This window comes from Phascolarctos cinereus, unplaced genomic scaffold, assembly GCF_003287225.1.
Source record: "Phascolarctos cinereus isolate Bilbo 61053 unplaced genomic scaffold, phaCin_HiC Scaffold_9;HRSCAF=440, whole genome shotgun sequence".
Taxonomy (NCBI): domain Eukaryota; kingdom Metazoa; phylum Chordata; class Mammalia; order Diprotodontia; family Phascolarctidae; genus Phascolarctos; species Phascolarctos cinereus.
In genome coordinates this window covers 38,194,741-38,212,629 of record NW_027556402.1, presented here as the reverse complement: position 1 = coordinate 38,212,629, position 17,889 = coordinate 38,194,741, and the positions used below count along the sequence as shown (strand labels likewise).

Below are 17,889 nucleotides of genomic sequence, written 5' to 3'. Positions count from 1 at the left end.
GTCTTTGTATCCAGTGTGTTTGTTAGAAGGTTTGTTGGTACCCGCCTTCTGGCTTAGAGCACATATTGCTGGATGGAGGGTTGAGCCAAGTGGGGTGTGTGACTCACCAGAATGTGAGCGATACCAAGCCATTGCAGCTTGGAGAATGAGCATCTGCCTGCTTCTTACCACAGGCAAGTCAGAGTTTTATTTATACTCTTAGGGTCTAAAAATGCATTTGTATACTCTGCTTATTTCATATTTTGGAAAATTGGACATCAGTTAAATCTCTACATGTCAACAGTAAATGGTTTTTGAAGCAAAATTTTGTGGTTCAAGTAGATTTTCTGTGCTTAATCAAACTCATGCTTATATTGGAAAGTGAAGTATCTTTTGTCAACCACCTGGTGTGTAACACTCAAACCTTGAAGGCTCTAGTCACTTACGATTTGTCCATGTTGTTCTTCAGAGGGAGCTCTGTTGTTTTGTCTTTGGGGCTGTAATTTTTTTTTCCTTAAAAAAAACAACTCTATGATGTTACTTGAGATCTAGTCAATAGAAACTGTCATTGGTCAAGTACAAAAGTAGTATAAATGATTCCTTTTTTTTTTTTTTTAAAGATAATGATTCTTTTTGCAAGGCAGTATTTCTTAATGGGCAGAGAGCCAGCCTCAGAGTCATCTAGACCTGGATTCACTTAAACTCTAATTGTGCAAGGCAACTCTCTCAGATTATAAATTGCTGAGAAGGTGCTGGTAGATGGGATTTGGCCATTTGGGAATTTCCTAACCCAATGGAAGTATAGTTTCAACTCCTATCTGTATTTTTTGTTTGTATTTTTTATTCTTGTGGTCAATAACCTCCTTGTGGTATAGTACCCATAGCAGAATCTCTGAGTCTAATGCCACAAACAATGTAGGAATTTTTCCTGTAAATATTCCAAAATGTGTCCCCTGAAAAACTGAACCAATTCATATTTCCATCAGCTAACTTTGAGTTAGTGTTCCTAACTTCTAACAGCCTCTGCAGAAATTAGTTTTACTATCTTAAATATTTTGAAGGATGTGATGTAATACCTTTTTTATGTATTTTTTTTTCATCCCATCTTGGCCTCCTAAGATGGTAAAGCCAACCTGGATTTATCTAAGTACTTTATTTAGCTCCACCTAAAAGGTTCAGAGAATAGCCCTTCAGTTTACAAATAGAGAATATTCTCTAGCATCTATCTGAACACATGCTATTGTATACACTCACATTCCACTCTCTTCTCATCCCAGTGATATTCAAAAGAAATACACCTTCCCAAATATTATTCAGCCCTGATGCCCTGTTTAAAAATAAATTTTATTGATATCTTTTGTTTTTATGTCACCTACCTTTCTCCCTGTATGGCTTTCACTCCAACCTTTCAGAAAGTTATATAGCAAAGAAAAAAAATAAAAAGGAACAAGAGAAAACATCAACAAGACTGATCAATATATTTTTAAAAATTGGCAATATGTGCAATGTTCCACACTTGTGGACTCCCTTACCTTGGCAAAGTAGTGTGGGGATATGTGTATTCAAATCACTTCTTTGGAATCATGCTTGTTCTTTTCAGTTTCACAACATTCATTTTTAATTATTGTGTGGGTTGCTCTTTCAATTTACATTCTTGTATCCATTGCATATAGTGTTTTCTCAGCTTTTCTTACTTTACTATGCATCAGTTCACATAAGGCTTTCTGTGTTTCTCTGTGTTTAACAAATTCATCATTTTTTACAGCACATTAACATTTCATTACATTTATGCACCACTCTTTATTTAACTATCCCCTAATCTTTGGTCATCCTACTTTGCTTCCAGCTCTTTGCTATCACAAAAAAAGTGATGCTATAAATATTTGGTATATGTGGGGCCTTTCTTTTCATTAATGACCTCCTTGGAACATGGCTAGAACCTCTCAAAGGATAGTATTACTGCCTTCAGTTAGATTCTTTGCTGATTCCCTAAGAATTTGTAAATAAGTCATCATTTTATTAGCAAATAGGGATACTTTAATATTTTCCTTGACTATCTTTATATGGTATTTTTCTATTGTCTTATTGGTAGTACTTCTAGAATTATATTAAATAATAACAGGGAGAGTGGGCACTTCTATTGGGAAAGCTTCTAATGTAACACCATTGCATGTGCTTGCTTTGAATTTTAGATATATACTTTTTATGGTATTAAAAAAGTCCCTCTTGATCCTCTACGTGTAGGACTTTTAGAATAAATGAGTGTTGTAGCTTGTCAAAGTCTTTCCATTTTTATTGAGAAAATCATGTAGTTTGAGATGTTTTGTTTTTAATATGACAGATTATTTTGATTGTTTTACTAATACTGAACTATCCTTGAATCTTTGGTATAAATTTAACTTAATCACAATGAATGACTTCTTTGATATAACTTTGAAAGGATTTTATTAATTTTTTGAATCAATATTCACTATTAATATTTGTTCTCCCTTACTTTCTTCCCTGGGTTAGGTATTATTTGCTTCACGAAGGGTGTTTGGTAGAATGCTTTCTTTCTCAATTTTTGAAAACAATTTATGTAGGATTAGGATTATTTTGCTTTAGAAATTTGATAGCATTCTCATATAAATTCACTGGAGAAGGAGGTTTTTTTTTTCTTTGCTGGCTTATTTATACCTAGGTCCATTTCCTTTTCTGAGATAGGATTACTAATATAAGATATCAGGTTACTGATATCTTATAATTTAAGATGATATAAGATACCTGATTACTGATCAGGTCTTCTGATGTCTTGGATATTTCGCATTTTTTGAATTAACTGCTTTTGTGTTCTCAGTTTTATTAGAATATAACTCTGCATAGTAGGTTTTGATTTTTTTTATCTGATTTTGCTGAGATTTCACCTTGTACATTTGCTTCTTGTTGAGTTGATTTTTCCCTCTTTTTTTTTTAATCAGGTTGATCAAAGGGTTATCAATTTTGCTAGTCTTTTCAAAGAATCAGCTTTTAGTTTTAAACTGAATGGCTACCCTTCTGGCAAGATCCTGTCCCCAGTGCCTCCATAGCTCTGTCTCCCTATGTTGACTGGGGTTTTTCCTTGTATTTCCCATTTAGGATTCAGTCTTGGGCTCTTTTTTACATCTTTGCTAGCATAGGTTTGGGGGAAAGTTGAGCTGTACTGCTTCCTCCTTCTCTGCCATCTTGTCTGTTCTCCTGAGAATTCACTTATTACCAGTTTCTATCTCTGACTTCTGGGTGTGTGGGACTGGCCTGTACTGGAAGCTGGTTCCTTTTCCTTTATGCTGGTGTAGCCTCACCTGCTGCTTCCCATTATTTTTTTAGTTCTGTCTTGGCTTTTGTGTTTGTCATTTTTTTTGCAGACTTAGAGGAGGGTTGAGTGGTCTAGGCAGAATTTCTATTACCCTGAGTGTAGTGAGAATAATTTTTAGTACTTCAATAAGGTAGTAGGAATATATTTGTTAATTTAACTGGTAATGTAGTGAGAATAAATTCTATTATCTTAACAAGAAAATGTCGACTTATTATTATAATTGTCAATTTATTATAATCAATTCTGTTTTCTTTTAGGCTTCCATTTTGTGACTGAGATGTCTGGAATAAGGTGTTTCTCTATAAGGTTTTTTTTTAATTTTAATTTTTTTATTTTCAGGCAATTGGGGTTAAGCGACTTGCCCAGGGTCACACAGCTAGTAAATGTCAAGTGTTTGGTCTGAGGCTGAATTTGAGGTCAGGTCCTCCCATCTTCAGTATTGGTGCTCTACCCACTGCACCACCTAGATGCCACTATTTTTTTTTTTAATAATACAATAAGCATCTGTGGTAAAACAGTGTAAGCAACATGTATGTGTTCTTAAACAACTGATGAACACAATGCAATCAATGAAAAATATTATAAACAACTTCATCAGTTTTTTGAAGTAAACTGCCAATAAAATTATGTGGTAAACAACTTAAGGTAAAAGTAGAAAAATCCACCTCAGATTCTAGCCATCAGCCTGTTCCTAAGTTGAACTAGGGCTGCCAAGTCTGTGTAGGCTCCAGGGCGCTGCTGATTGGTTAGAGACTTGCCCGATGACCACCCTGGGGAAACAAATGGCCTCTGGTTGGGCAGAGAGGCAAACTTGGGGAGGCCAGAAATAAAGAAATCTATGGAAACCTCTAGAATGTCAGGGCAGCAGTGTCTTTTCAGGGGCTATTGTTTGCACTCTTTGATTAATGAAGTTTGAGTCCATGCATTGATAAATATAAATGTATGTTTTTGTTGCACTAGTTAGTTTACCACATGTAATGATGAATTGGCTGTTGCAGGATGATCTTACTTTTACATGGAGGTTCCTTAACCTAGGGGCCAACCTAGGTTAAGCACTGGATTCCAGAGCTCAGTCTCCCCACTCCTTTATCTTCCCCTCTTCTGCATGTGGGTAGGCAGAATTGAGATCTGCTGTTTATTGCAACAGAATGCTGGAGGAAGAGCAAGGACAATTTGTGCCAGCAAGACTGCAAGAAGATTGCTAGTGGGCTTAAAGCCTGTGCCAGTCGGTCCAGTCTGGAGGCTGATGGGCAACGATGCTTAAGTGGGCACTAGGCAGTAGAGTTCTTCACTGTTTTGGGGCTTCCTGCTTTCCTATCCTGTGGAGACAGTTACAATACTCTATGTCCGGAACATAATTTGTCTTTGAGATTATTATTGTTATTGTCATTGTTGGAAGATTAAAGTGGGGTTGCTCTCTAAGCAATTTCTTCATTATTAACTCTTTGAAGACTTTTTTCCAGTAACTCCTGTATCAAGTTCTAAGATTCAGGACTCTATTTCTCTTCCCTTTTCCTAATTCTTTTATCCCAAAAAATGCTTTCTTTTTTTTTTTTTCTTAAGAATATCACATTCTAAACGTGAAACTAGCCATGCAAATTTAGATTCTGTGGAGGGGCCTGCATCTGGTGATTCCAGACCAGCCTCTGGCTCAGTCCTCTTCATGGCCCTGGTTTTGTCCCTTAGCCACCAAAACAGATTTAACTTAAATCCCTGTGGAATTAGTAATCTTGAATAATTTTCCAGGTGGTGGTTCAGAGTTTGTGTTTCTTCTTTTGTTCATTTATTTCTGTTTTCTTTTTTTGTTGTTTGTTTCTTCTTTTATTCATGCTTTTGTTTACCATAATGCCTGTTAATGCCTCTTACTCTTAAAGATGCCTGTCAATCTATTGATTTTGGTTCCCCATTAATATTCAGGGTTCTTGTTGGGCTTAGTTTTCTCTCTACCAACTCTAGTTGTATTTTCTCCTTTTTATATTAATTTTTAAAAAAAGATCAAAGCTGTAGAGCTGAAAGAAACCTCTTAGACTATCTAAAGTTCAACCCTTTATTTTACAGATGAGAAAACTAAGGCCCATGCAGGCTAAATGACTTGCCCAAAGTTAAAGAGGTAGTAAGTTTCACAGGTGAGATTTGAACCCAGGTCTTCTGACACCAGATCAGTGCTTTTTTCCATTATCTCAATTAGTACTACGTCTCTTTGCCTGCATTTACACGATTGGATATCCCACTTTCCTCCTTCCCACACAGACACCTTTTCCTTTTCCCTCCCACTTTGAACCAATGTCACTGGACCTTTCCTTAACCCTTTAAAAAATTATAATCAGCCCTAGGTAACTCAGACGTGATTAAATGCTTTCTCCCTGTGCCTTGTTCAGCACATTTCATTGTCCCTTTTTCTGCAGTTTTTGTATTTCCATTCTCCAGTCTATATCAGTGTAATTCATGAGTCCCTCTCTTCCTCTACCCTGCCCCCACTTTGTTTGAATGACCTTCATTTAGGCAATCTGATTTCAAGGGGTTCTAGTCCTTTCCTCCCCTTCTTTACTTCCCTAATGGGTGCTCGTTCAATGACCAAGTCTTGTAGTTCATAAACATCAGACCATGACTTAGCCCTTTTAAAATAGGTAGACATGTTTGCCTTCTTTTGGTCCACTACTTTTCTCTATCAAAAATTCTGCCTTGCATTGAGAAATTGCTTTTGTTAAAAAGGAATTCTCAGAAGCCATTACTTCTAGTCTAAAAAAATGTTTGAGGATTGTAGGACCCTAGCACTATATGGGGTCATATATTTAAAACAGAAAGGGATCTCATTAGTCAACTGGTCCAACTCCTTTATTTTGCTGGTGAAGAAACTGAGGTCCAGCTATGTAAAGTGACTTGCCTAAAATTACATGGGTAGCCAATAGTAGCACCTGAATTCAAATATGGGTTTTCAGGTCATAATTTGAAATCCAACACTTTAAAATAAAATCTCCCATATGAAAAATCAAGAGGTTTACCCTACACATAAATCCTGTCTGTCTTTCCTACCTAGATAGATGTTTTACCTATTTAAAAAAAATATTTCAGCTTTATTGATATCATTGTTTTTGTCCTTTTCATTTCTGTAAATAACCCTCAGTTAACCAACTGATGCAGCAACTATATATAATAATGTTCTTTACCCATAGTTCCCTATGTCTCCTAGACAAGGAAGGAGGTCCATTCCCTTATTTCTTCTCCTCAGCTAAGCAAACCCTAGTGTTTTAAACAAATCCTAGTTTGATTCTTTAAACCTTCTAATGTGGTACAAAGGGTTTCACGAGAGATCATTTGCACACAAATACGTACCAAATAACAAGAAACCAATGGTCTGTCATTCGTTATGATGGTACTTATTCGTGAACAATAACAAAATAATGCGATGGGGCTGAGAGAAAGAAGAAGGGAGGCCCTTACTGAGGGAGAGGTTCTACCCTTACAAACAAATGAAGAAGAAGACAGGATTGTCTGTTGCTTATAAATATAATTTATTACCTGTTTAAAAATTCTTTCTTACACTTTGTACATGTCAGGCTGACAGAAATAAATGCAGGCAATTTACAAACAGAAGGGGTCAATGGAGGGAAGGGTTGGTGGTGGAAGGGGGAAAGAAGGGAGCAAGGAGAACCGGGAGAGAAGAGGCACACCCAGAACTAGTAAACCACATCTCCACTGTACAGCAATACAAAGAATGCAATGCCTAGAGAGCACTTCTCCATTAGGAATTCTTTATAAAAGGAATTGCATAGAAGATACAGCAATAGGGAAGTCTGCAACAACAAAAGAAATGTTCCGTATCTGAAAAGTCAAGGTAAAAACAGGAAGAAAACAGCAAAATACAACCAAATGAAAATGAAACCCAAACCCTTGAAGACATATTTCTGAGATTTAACTATGCCATGTGAATGTGAGCTCTAAGACACACTCTTTCACCAGTATGACCTTCAGGAGGCATTTTCTTTGCCAAGTGTCAGTGGTCAAGGGGAGGGTCACCAGCTTACAGCTCCATTGAAAACTCGATGCATATGGCATCAAACACATACTCAGAGGAGCAGTGGTCCTTGCTCTATAAGTGATGTGCATTCAAGTGGGTGAAGGGCTTACCCAGAAATATATGTAGTCTGGGAGAAGAAACAAGGAGAGAATGCAAGTCACATTTCCACTCTGTCTATGTAATCATTTCATTTCTTTTTCAGGGTGAGGTGATGGAAGAATGCATTAGGGTTAATTCCCATAATGCCTTATGCGCTGGATGCTAAACACTTCTTTGTTGGATTGCATGGAATGATTATTAGATGCTCTGTCATGTTAGCCATAGTGAGAATTGAGAAGCTCAAATACGTTTTTGTTGTTTTTAAGTCATTCTTGTTCTCTTGCCATTTCTAAGCATTTCCATTGGAAAAGTCACTTCACCTCTCTAGCATTCAGTCTCCTCATCTGCAAAATGATGGGGTTGGGCTAGGTTAGATCTAAGCCTCCTTCCGGTTCTAATTCTATGACTTCATGATTTAGAAATAGGCATTTGTTTCAAATTATGGCTCAGTGGTGTTGATCCAGAGGTCTCAGACATACAAGATTTTAGGATGCTAACTTGTAAGAATTCCAAACAAATGGAAATGTCTTGGGTCAGCCCTGATTCTGTATTCCTGCTGATCACTGAGGCTTCCTCTCAGCATCATCCATTTAGCTATTACCTATCATTCTTCAGGGCAGATTAGCACCTTGTGAGCTGGTAATGTTTCACGGGCAGGTAAATTTGGAGAATTATTTGCAAGGCTATCTGAACTCATTTGAGACAGAGAAAAAGTCCTGAAACACAAATTGATCTGGTTCAGTGGACACAATATTTTTGCTATAAACCAAAAGGAAGATTTGGAAGGGCACCAATTAAGACATGGTGTCTATTTTTGCATCGAAGAGTCTGATGGGTATTCTAAAGGATTTTAGCCTTGATAGGCTAGAAATACAAGCAAAGGGAAACGAAGAGTCAGGTGGTCATCAAGTAAATTTAGGCTATAAAAACAGCTCACATAGAAAATATTTGAGAACACATTCCCTCTATTCCACAGCTCATAATTTTGCAAATACTGACCATTAATCTATAGCTCTCTCCACTTTGATTGTGTTAACATGGCTTTAAACTACTTTTAGTTACTTGATTACATCCTTCTGCATAATCAGCTAATCCCTCCCCCGTTTCTTATTTTATTAAGTTGTTATTCTCTAGCACCAGAGGGAAAATGGCATTTTATACTATGGACTGCTAGCACACAAGCCTCTCTCCACATGGAAGCTGTAACCTCCTAAATAAAATACTTGGAGGAATAGTATCCCCAACTGGACAGTGATATAGATTTTTCAATGTATTCACTCTTTGGCCATTGAGTCAGGCTAAAGAAAAAAGTTGCACCCGATTCCAAGAAGAGAAATTTTGATTAATGAAAAAATATTTCCTACTTGGAGGTACTTGATAACAAAGAGCAAATAAATTCCTTCTTAATGGATTTGTACAATCCAAAGACCACGTACCAGTATCATCTTTGAAATTAAACGGCATTGAAAACATATACTTTGACCCGTCTTCTCACTAGAGACTTATAGATCTTGGGTCAACAAAAACCAAATTCATGGCAGTTGTGGACCAAGAGAGATTTTGCTCCTCTGGCCTTCCCTTCCAACTTGAGCTCTCATTGGCCTCTGCTGTTGATCTTTCCAGATTTAGTAGTTTGCAAAATTTAAAACTTGAATTCAAGTAGGAGACCATAAGAAATTGTCCCTAGGGGAAGAGAACTCCATGCTCAAATGAGCTTTACTAGAAAAGTCAAAAGAAGATAGAAACAAGACATCCCCCCCCTCAAGTGTTGGTTAGTGGGATAGATTCCCCTAAAGAGAAAGAATGATTGTTTATTGCTTATCAAAGTGTGTATGTGTATGTATTTAGAACATGTAGGAGAGAGGTGTTTTATTGGACAAATTCCTTCCAAATCAAATTCTTGAAGAAATGAAAAGGTATCCAGGATGTCTCTGAAATATATACATAGTGAGGCTATCTTCCCTGTCAAAACTGGGAACCAATCATCTATCCTCTTAGTTGGATGCCTATCACTTCTGAGATACCCTTTTGGTTGGAAAAATGCCTGAAAATTTCTGGACTGCTCAGAACAGTAGCTGAACGCCTCCCCCCAAACACAAGGTTTAACAGACCAGATAAATCACGTTTTAAAGATTGATTCTCATATTGGCCCTTTCATCAGAAGAAAAGACATAAAAATTCCAAATAACCTCTAAGCAGCCTCTACTGAAGTTCAATTCTGATGCCTCACTGGGACTGTGGCACAATCCAGGGTTCTTGAGGACCACAGAGTTCTGGAAAACTCAAACTCAGTCAGTGGAATAGCTGCACATATTATGCTGTTTTACTCTATAATAGCTTATTAATGCGGGTTTTATTTTTTTTATCCTGCTAGAATGTAAGTTCCATGAGGACAGTCATCTATTCATTTCTCCTTTTGTATTTTGAACCATGACCTGAAGAAAGGGGCATTTTGCAAATTCTTTTAGAACTGAGCTTCTGTGATGGGCTGTGGGTCTGGCCTAAGAGGATTAGGACTGGCCTAAGTAAGCTTGGGGAAGGTCATCGTTTCTACAGCTGGCTCACAAAATGAAAAAATATTTGGCCAGAACAACTCATGAAATCTAAAGGGATTATAATCATCATGACTGCCAAGAGTACCCTTTCAAAGTTGCAAAATAATATATAAGGAAATGCTTATGCATTCTGCATACTCAGAAATGCCTGGCCCTGAGTAACTCAAATACCAGTTTTAGATTCATGGTGGGATAGAAGTGGTTATTAGATCCACAAATGTGTTTTGGATCCATGGGGGATATAAAGTGGGCATTTGTGTGAATAATGAAATCTCTTTGTAAATTCTGTATCCTGAGGTTCTAAATACCTCCAGGGTCTTTGTGCCCAACTGCCATTATATTCACTCCCCCCCCCCGAATATTCCAAAAGTCTTAGTGCAGTTTGAAACTGTTAGAACTTTTGGGACACCCTGCGATTCTTCTGCATAATTCTCCATACCCTTTGCTTTCACCCAACATCACTTCTCCACTACTCAGACAAATTGGGTACCCCCACACCTCTTTACATTGCCCTCCTTGGAGAGACTTGAATATATGCTTAAACAAATAAACTCACCAAAGACACCCTCATTATCTGGGCTTGTCCTTTTTATGAATGTGGCATATCAGCATGCATCTACAAAAGCTCAGTTTCTTAAAAAATGGTATATGAGTGAATGCCCCTTAGACATATAAAATACAAGTAAAAAAGGAACTATTGGAAATACATAGGAAATAAAATATTTTAAACAAATGAAAACTGAAAAGCATAGATATAATCAAAGACTGAAAATGCTTTCCATATAGAGCTATATGTATATACTTCTATATATCAATATTACTAGCAGCCATCCGAACTACAGTGAGTTGCCTGGTGCGTGAATGATCTCAAAAGCAGCAGGGTCACAGTGACATGACATTCTCTCGCTAGAGTGTAAGCTCCATGATGAGTAATTTGAGCCAATAAAAGAATAGAGGGTGGGGGCTGGGAAGCCAGGATGGCAAAAATATTGTAGTCATTTGAGTGGGATAATCAGAATCTTTTTCTTCGGTCGAAGTTTCTATCATAAAAAATCTCAACGAACTGGGGTTTTTCACATTTCAAATAGTTAAGTTTATACATACATTCAGAGGGCAAAAGAATATCCAGGCTAGACTTCTTTTTAGCCACTAGATGGCAGCACGTGCCAACAGGTCAAGAAGAGAACAGCTTGCCCTTTCCCCCATCCAAATGAGAGCTACTGCTGTCTGGCTAGAATTCTCAGAAGGAAATGCAGGACATAGGAACAGAAAATGGTTGAGGCCACGAACCCTCGTTTTGAGATGCCCTATGATTCTAAATCTTTCAAAGAGAAATCCAAAGAAAGGATATAATACCTCAATGGAACAGGAATCCAGGGAGAGACTTTTTCTTTGTTTGTTTGTTTGTTTCTTTCTTTCTTTCATTCTTTCTCTCTCTCTCTTTCCCTACTTATCTCCCTCTTTCCTTCTTCCTTCCTTCCTTCCTTTCTTTTTTTAAATTTTAACACAAATAACGCCTTCTGCATCTGCCTCTAATCTCCTAATGACAGGAGTGAGCGTTAGTGGCAGGATCCAGAAAGGCAGGAGCAATCTCGCTTTAGTGGAAAGTCTCCTTGTAGCAAATGCTACTTAGACATGTGTCCTCTTTCATATGGACTATAGAACCCAAAAATAGGAATTGAAAGTGGACCCAAAGGATATCTCAGACATCTTGTGTAGTTGTCAATCTCTGCTCATATGACCATGGAGAAACTAACCCTATGTGCAAAATGAGGTGAAGAATCAAGGCAGTCATCTGGATTCCTGCCCCGCCCCCCCATCATTTCTCTGGCATCTCATGAAAACTTTTTGCTTCTTTTAATAGAAGTATCCAGAGACATTTGCTTCAATTCTTCATTTCAGTTTTCATGTGGGGAGAGAAACTGATGCAGGAACGAATGTTTTACTTAGTTTAAGCAATGGGAAGAGCCGAATTAATCTTATCAGTGGGCAACTTAAAAGTTTTCTTTTGGAACTGAGTCATAAGCTTATCCAGGGAATGCAAAGCAGGAGTTTCCTCTGTATAACGCAACATATATTTGGGCTGAGTTTCATCTCTTCTTTTCCCTTTCTTGACCTAGACCTCCCACCCAAGAATTTTAGCCACAAGATAGTCAGTCTAAACCCGAACGCTTCTTTCAGCTCTGATTCTCTCTCTCTCTCTCTCTCTCTCTCTCTCTCTCTCTCTCTCTCTCTCTCTCTCTCTCTCTCTCTCACATTTCTTGAAGTTAGAAACATTCCCTACAGAATGCTTAAATTTATTTTCAGTTCCTTAATTTGCAATACAAAGTTGTTGTTGGCCCAGGGCATGAGGCATCAGAGGGAAGATTATACTTTGAATTGCAGTAGTTTTGAGATATAAAACTAGAGCAAAAACATTAGTGTCCCAAACTGAAAACCTACACAAAACAGAAAGCTGCAAAGCAAAGAGAGGCTGCCACGAGGAGAGGCAAGATAGGAAGACAATGTGGCATTATAAGAAATGTGCTGGGTTTGGAGTCTGAAGACCAAGATTAAAATTCTAGCTCAGTACACTTACTTCCTGGGTAACCCTGGGGCAAGTCGCTTATATCTTCTTTGAGGCTCCATTTTAGCGTCAGAAAAATGGTGGGACTGGAGTGGGCCTCTTTACACTCGAAATCTTTGCTCCTAAATGTGTGTAAATTGTCATAAATGGCAAAAATAGGAGAGAGGACACATGGAATGCAGCGAGGAAAATATGAAAGTTCAGAACTAGGAGATTCTAAAGTACAATCTGACCAGCAACCAGGATGCCTGTCCAATGCTGAACCACAGCCATGCTCTGAAGGTAGTAATTCATGCACACACATGCTTATCATTCAAATATTGGTTTGGTTACTATGGTCTACTGAGCGATTTCTCCCCACCTGTTGAATGAATTGAGTTTCTGTGTTAAAAACAAAAGGCCTGTGATAGTCATGAGAAAATGGAAGAAATGTCAGAATCGTGTGTGCCAGGGCACAGCTTCTCCTTCTTGGTATCCAAGGATCAACACATCGTATGTTTACTTCGTTGTTTTAAACAAAGAAAATATCCCATAGAAATGTCACCAAAATGTCATCAATATGAGGTTTTGAGGGAAAAAAAAATCCAACCTAAGGTCCATTGAAAAGGGAACTAGTGAAAGAGGTCTAGCATTGGTAAGAAACACACACACACACACACACACACACACACACACACACAAGTTTTGCAGCTAGTCCAGGAAATCTGAAACTCATCTTAAAAGACAACAATGCTATTTCTGTCAAATTCCTTATGGTAGTTAAAACCTGTGTCCCAATAACACTCAGTCAAGACTGGAAAACCAATCAAATACAATATATTAAACAGGAATCATTTACTCGGACACATATCTCTTATATCAGGGGTGCTTTTAGAGTGACAGAAAGTAATTTGTAGGGAAGAGGATGACAGACTTCAAGGCCCATCCTCTGAATAACACATGATCACTCCAATTAGAAGGAACAAATTCAGTCTAACACTTGTATTCTACAGATGAAGAAACTGAGGGTCAGGGAAGTTAAGTTATTTGTTCAAGGTCACACAACTAATCGGCGGCAGAGTGAACAGAACTCGCCTCTCATCTCCACATCCATGGACCTTGGCACTCTTTTCTGCCACCTTTGGGGGAGGCAGGACAGCATGAGAAGAACTGGGAACTCCACACCTGCTATCATCCTCCCTGGGATGGGAATGGCCTTCAAAGAGGGCACTTAGGGGTCCGAGCAGCAATGGAAAATAGCTGCTTCTGACCTGACTAAAGGATCAGACATTACCAGAGGCAAACATTAATTACTATGCTCCAGGGGTTGAGGGATTGGGAGAGGTAAAAGGCTTAAAAGGTTTAGTGACCAAGAAGGCAGGTCTAGTCAACACTCAAATGTCTATTGCCACTGTAGACAAAAACAGAAATAATTAAAAGTAAATCCTCGTACTAGAGTACTTGTAAATGCTAATAGATAATAATAATTAACAATAATAATAATGATTATAATAATGATACTTTTTAAACCACTCCAAATTGCATATCACAAACACACATATTGTGAGGAGGGGCTTTTTTTTTTTGTCATTTGAAATGAGTCACTATCTTCCCTGTGAGTCTACAGCTTATTCCAAAAAGGGATGAGAGAGAGCCCACAGGGAACAACGAGTCTTAACCATGCCTGCTTTCCGCTCAGATTATCCACTTTCCAGATACAAATGGTTCCGCTTGGGTTCTACAACAAGGCCTTGGAAACAGAACTACAATGGGAGGATTATCCGAGACACCTGATGCACAAGATTTGTAACAAAAGTCTGTGGTTTCTCTGTAAATTGCTAATCTGAAATAGACACAACAAAGCGTCCACAGCTTCAACTTCAAATGGTTTAAACAAAAATAGAAAGAGCCATGAACGGTGTCCTTATCCCTGTCCAAATCTGATGTAAACAATGTTCATAGAAATTGGGTCTGTTAAGAAAGTTTATCCAATATATCTGGATAGCAATAAAAACCGTTTCCTAGGAAACTGTAAAATCCTGTACCATGCAGCACAACCCAATTAAGAGGAAAGTTAGGTTGATTTCTATATTCAAGGTACAACTTTACACATTTTTTCTCTTAACTCCTGTGATAATGTACAAGTAAAGTGGGAATGAAAATTGGCTGTTTCTGGTTGGTTTTTTTTTTTCTCTTTCTCTCTCTCTCTCTCTCTCTCTCTCTCTCTCTCTCTCACTGAAATCTCCCTGTGAAGCTTCTTGATCTGGTCTGGCTTGTATTTCAAAATTGTGGCCTGCAGGCCAGCCATCAAATTCCCTGTGCATTTTCCTCCTTCCTCTTCAGTTCCAGGCTGGTTTAATACTGCCCTTCTGCTGCCAAAGACACCACTGTTTCATGTCTTCCCATTTCTTCCAAGACTGCTGCCAGCATGCTTAGGTTCCCATCTGGGAAGTTCTGAGCTTCCCAGAGATCCAGGATAACTCCAGTAGGACTTGATTTTGTTGCAAAATAATTCAAGTATCTGTAATAGAGAACAGTAAAACATGGTTGGCTGTCCAACTGCATTCTGACCTGATACACTACCTCATTGGCATTCTAAGTACCCAGGTTATATCTGAGAAAGCACAATCATCCAGCCGTGCCTGCTTTCTCTAGAACTACAGGTTGAACTTTATTGGATCAGCACAAGCCAGAAGTTGTGATTTATAAACAGGTTCCACCTCAGCCCTGAATAAGTCACTTTAAGAGACAAGAATGGCTGTGGTCAAGACCTTAAATGGAAGCATTTACGTTTTCTTCCTAGTGTTGTACTGGGGTTATACTGGAGAATGGGGAGGAGGCAGTCCTTTGAGCATGCATAGATTTTCCCTACTTGGTTTTTATCCAACTAGAAAATGTTTTGTCATCACACGATACCAGCAAAAAACAAAACAAAAACAAAAAAGCAAAAAAAAGGAAAGCCCTGAAGAAATGGGTAGCTTTTGGTGACCCATCTTGGTGCAGGAAAAAGGAAACTGGATTTTGTGTCAGAAGTATCAGTCCAACTGTAGGATTGTGGGCAAATCATTCACTTCTCATATGAAAAATGAGCATACTACAGTGGCTCTTCCTTCCTCAAAGGGTTAGTATAAAGCTAGATATAGGGACTCAACCTGGGATTTCACTGGTAAAGGGATCTTCCAGTGAAGAGCAACTTCTCTGAAAATCAGAGAGCTGTCCAGAGTGCTGAGAAGCTAAGGGACTTGTCCAGGGTCACAAAGCCAGGGTGTGACAGAGGCAGGACCAGTACAACACTGCCTATGTGTCTCAATACTAATACTTTCTAAATTATAAAATGTTAGTGTCACAATAAGTATTATTATGATGATGAAACATAAGGACTTACCCAACCCTGCTTTGATCACTGGCTAGAACAGGAAGGGAGACTAATCTCCCTACCCCCTCTGTAATGGCTCTAGGCATATTTGCCCAGGGCAAGAAAACACACATCCAATTTCTACACTATAACAGAGTACAATGAATTGAATATAACAAAATACAATATAATCCAGGTTTATCAAGTACATTTTCACACTGTGTACCCAGATAAATATAATGTTTAGAGAAGCTATGGCCATTGATTTCAAGGAGAGCAGGCTACTAAGGCAGTAAAGCACCAATGAAGATAATCATATAAAACAAGCTTCTATGATACATACACTACAAAGCAAAATGCTATGTGAGATTATTAAATGGGGAAAGATCAGGGAAGGGAAGTCTGTCACTTAGTCAATAAACATTTATTAAGTACCTACTGTGTGCCAGGCACTGTGCTAAGTACTGAGAATCAAAAAAACCAAGGCAAAAGATAATCCTTGCCCTCAAGGAGCTTGCGATCTAATGCAAGAGACAATAATCAAGTAAATAGACAGGACAAAGAGGAAATAATTAAAAGAGAGGAAGAACTGGAATTAATAGAGGATAGGAAAGGCTTCTTATAGAAGAAGAGGTATTAGTTGGAACTTAAAGGAAGCCAGGGAAGCCAAGAGGTGGAGATAAGGGGGGAGAGCATTCCAGGAATGAGGGACAGCCAGAGAAAATGGCTGGAGCTGAGAGATGGAGGGTCTTCTTCCTGGAACAACCAGAAGGCCAGTGTCACTGGATTGAAGAGTATGTGTTGGGGATTAAGGTATAAGAAGACTGGAAAGGTAGAAGGGGGATAGGTTAAGAAGGGCTTTGAATGTCAATCAGGATTTTGTATTTAATTCTGGAGGTGATAGAGAGCCATTGAAGTTTATTGAATAGGAAAGTGACATGGTCAGACCTATGCTTTAGAAAAATCATTTAAATTGCTGAAGGAGAATAGATTGTAGTGGGGAGAGACTTGAGGCAGGCAGACTCACCATCAGGCTATGGCAGTAGTCCAGGTGTGAGGTAATAAGAGCCTGCGTGAGAATGGTGGTGGTTTCAGAGGAGAGAAGAAGGTATATTTGAAAGATGCTGCAAGGGTAAATCAACAGGTTTTGGCAACAGATTGGCTATGGGGGGTATGAGACAGTGAGGAGGCAAGGATGATTTGTGAGCCTCAGAGACCAAAAGGGTGGTGTCGACTCCAAGAATAATAGGGAAAACAGGAGGATGTCTACCTGACATCCAGTATGAGATGCCTGAAAGGCAGTTGGAGATGCGAGAGTAGAAGTCTCAGAGAGGTTAAGGCAAGATAGATATTTGAGAATCATTCATGTAGAGATGATAGTTAAATACATGGGAGCTGATGAGATCATGCAAGTGAAGTAGTATAGAGGAAGAAGAGAAGAGAGCCTGCGATAGAATCCTGTGGGACACCTTTAGTTAGAGGGGCATGACCTGGATGAGGATTCAGCAGAGGACACTGAGAAGGAACACTCTGATAGGTAGGAGGAAATCAGGAGAGAATGATGTCCCAAAAATCTGGAGAGAAGAGAGTGCCAATGAGAAAAGAGTGATGAACTGTCAAAGGCTGCAGAGAGCTCAAAGAAAATAAGAACTGAGAAAAAGCCACTGGATTTGGCAAATAACGGATCATTGGTAACTTTGGAGAAGGTGGTTGCAGTAGAATGATAGAAAGTCAGAATCTGGGATAAAGAAGAGTGCGAGACAACAGAAAGTAGAGGCACCCATTAGAAAGGGTCATTCCAAGGAGTTCTGCCACAAAAGGTAGAAGAGGCACAAGACTAGTTAGCAAGGATGGACAGATCAAGTGAGGATATGGGAGATATGGGCATGTTTGTAGGCAGTAGGGAAGGATCCAGGAGACAGAAAGAGATTAAAAATAAGTAAAAGAGTGGGAATGGTGGAGGGGTCAATCTGTTGAAGGAGACAGGCTAGAATAAGATTGTTTGTA

General features: G+C 38.6%; 1 protein-coding gene across 2 annotated transcripts in view; it reads right to left on the bottom strand.

The window, feature by feature from the left end:
- Nucleotides 1-13,347: 13,347 nt before the first annotated feature.
- The window catches only part of UNC5C (unc-5 netrin receptor C), a 401,391-nt gene continuing 396,849 nt past the window's right edge, over nucleotides 13,348-17,889 (bottom strand). For both annotated transcript variants that reach the window (XM_021008379.2, XM_021008380.2), the window contains one exon: nucleotides 13,348-15,048. In XM_021008379.2, the coding sequence (XP_020864038.1) occupies nucleotides 14,883-15,048 (166 nt within the window). In that variant the 3' untranslated portion in view covers nucleotides 13,348-14,882. The remainder of the gene's footprint in view (nucleotides 15,049-17,889) is intronic.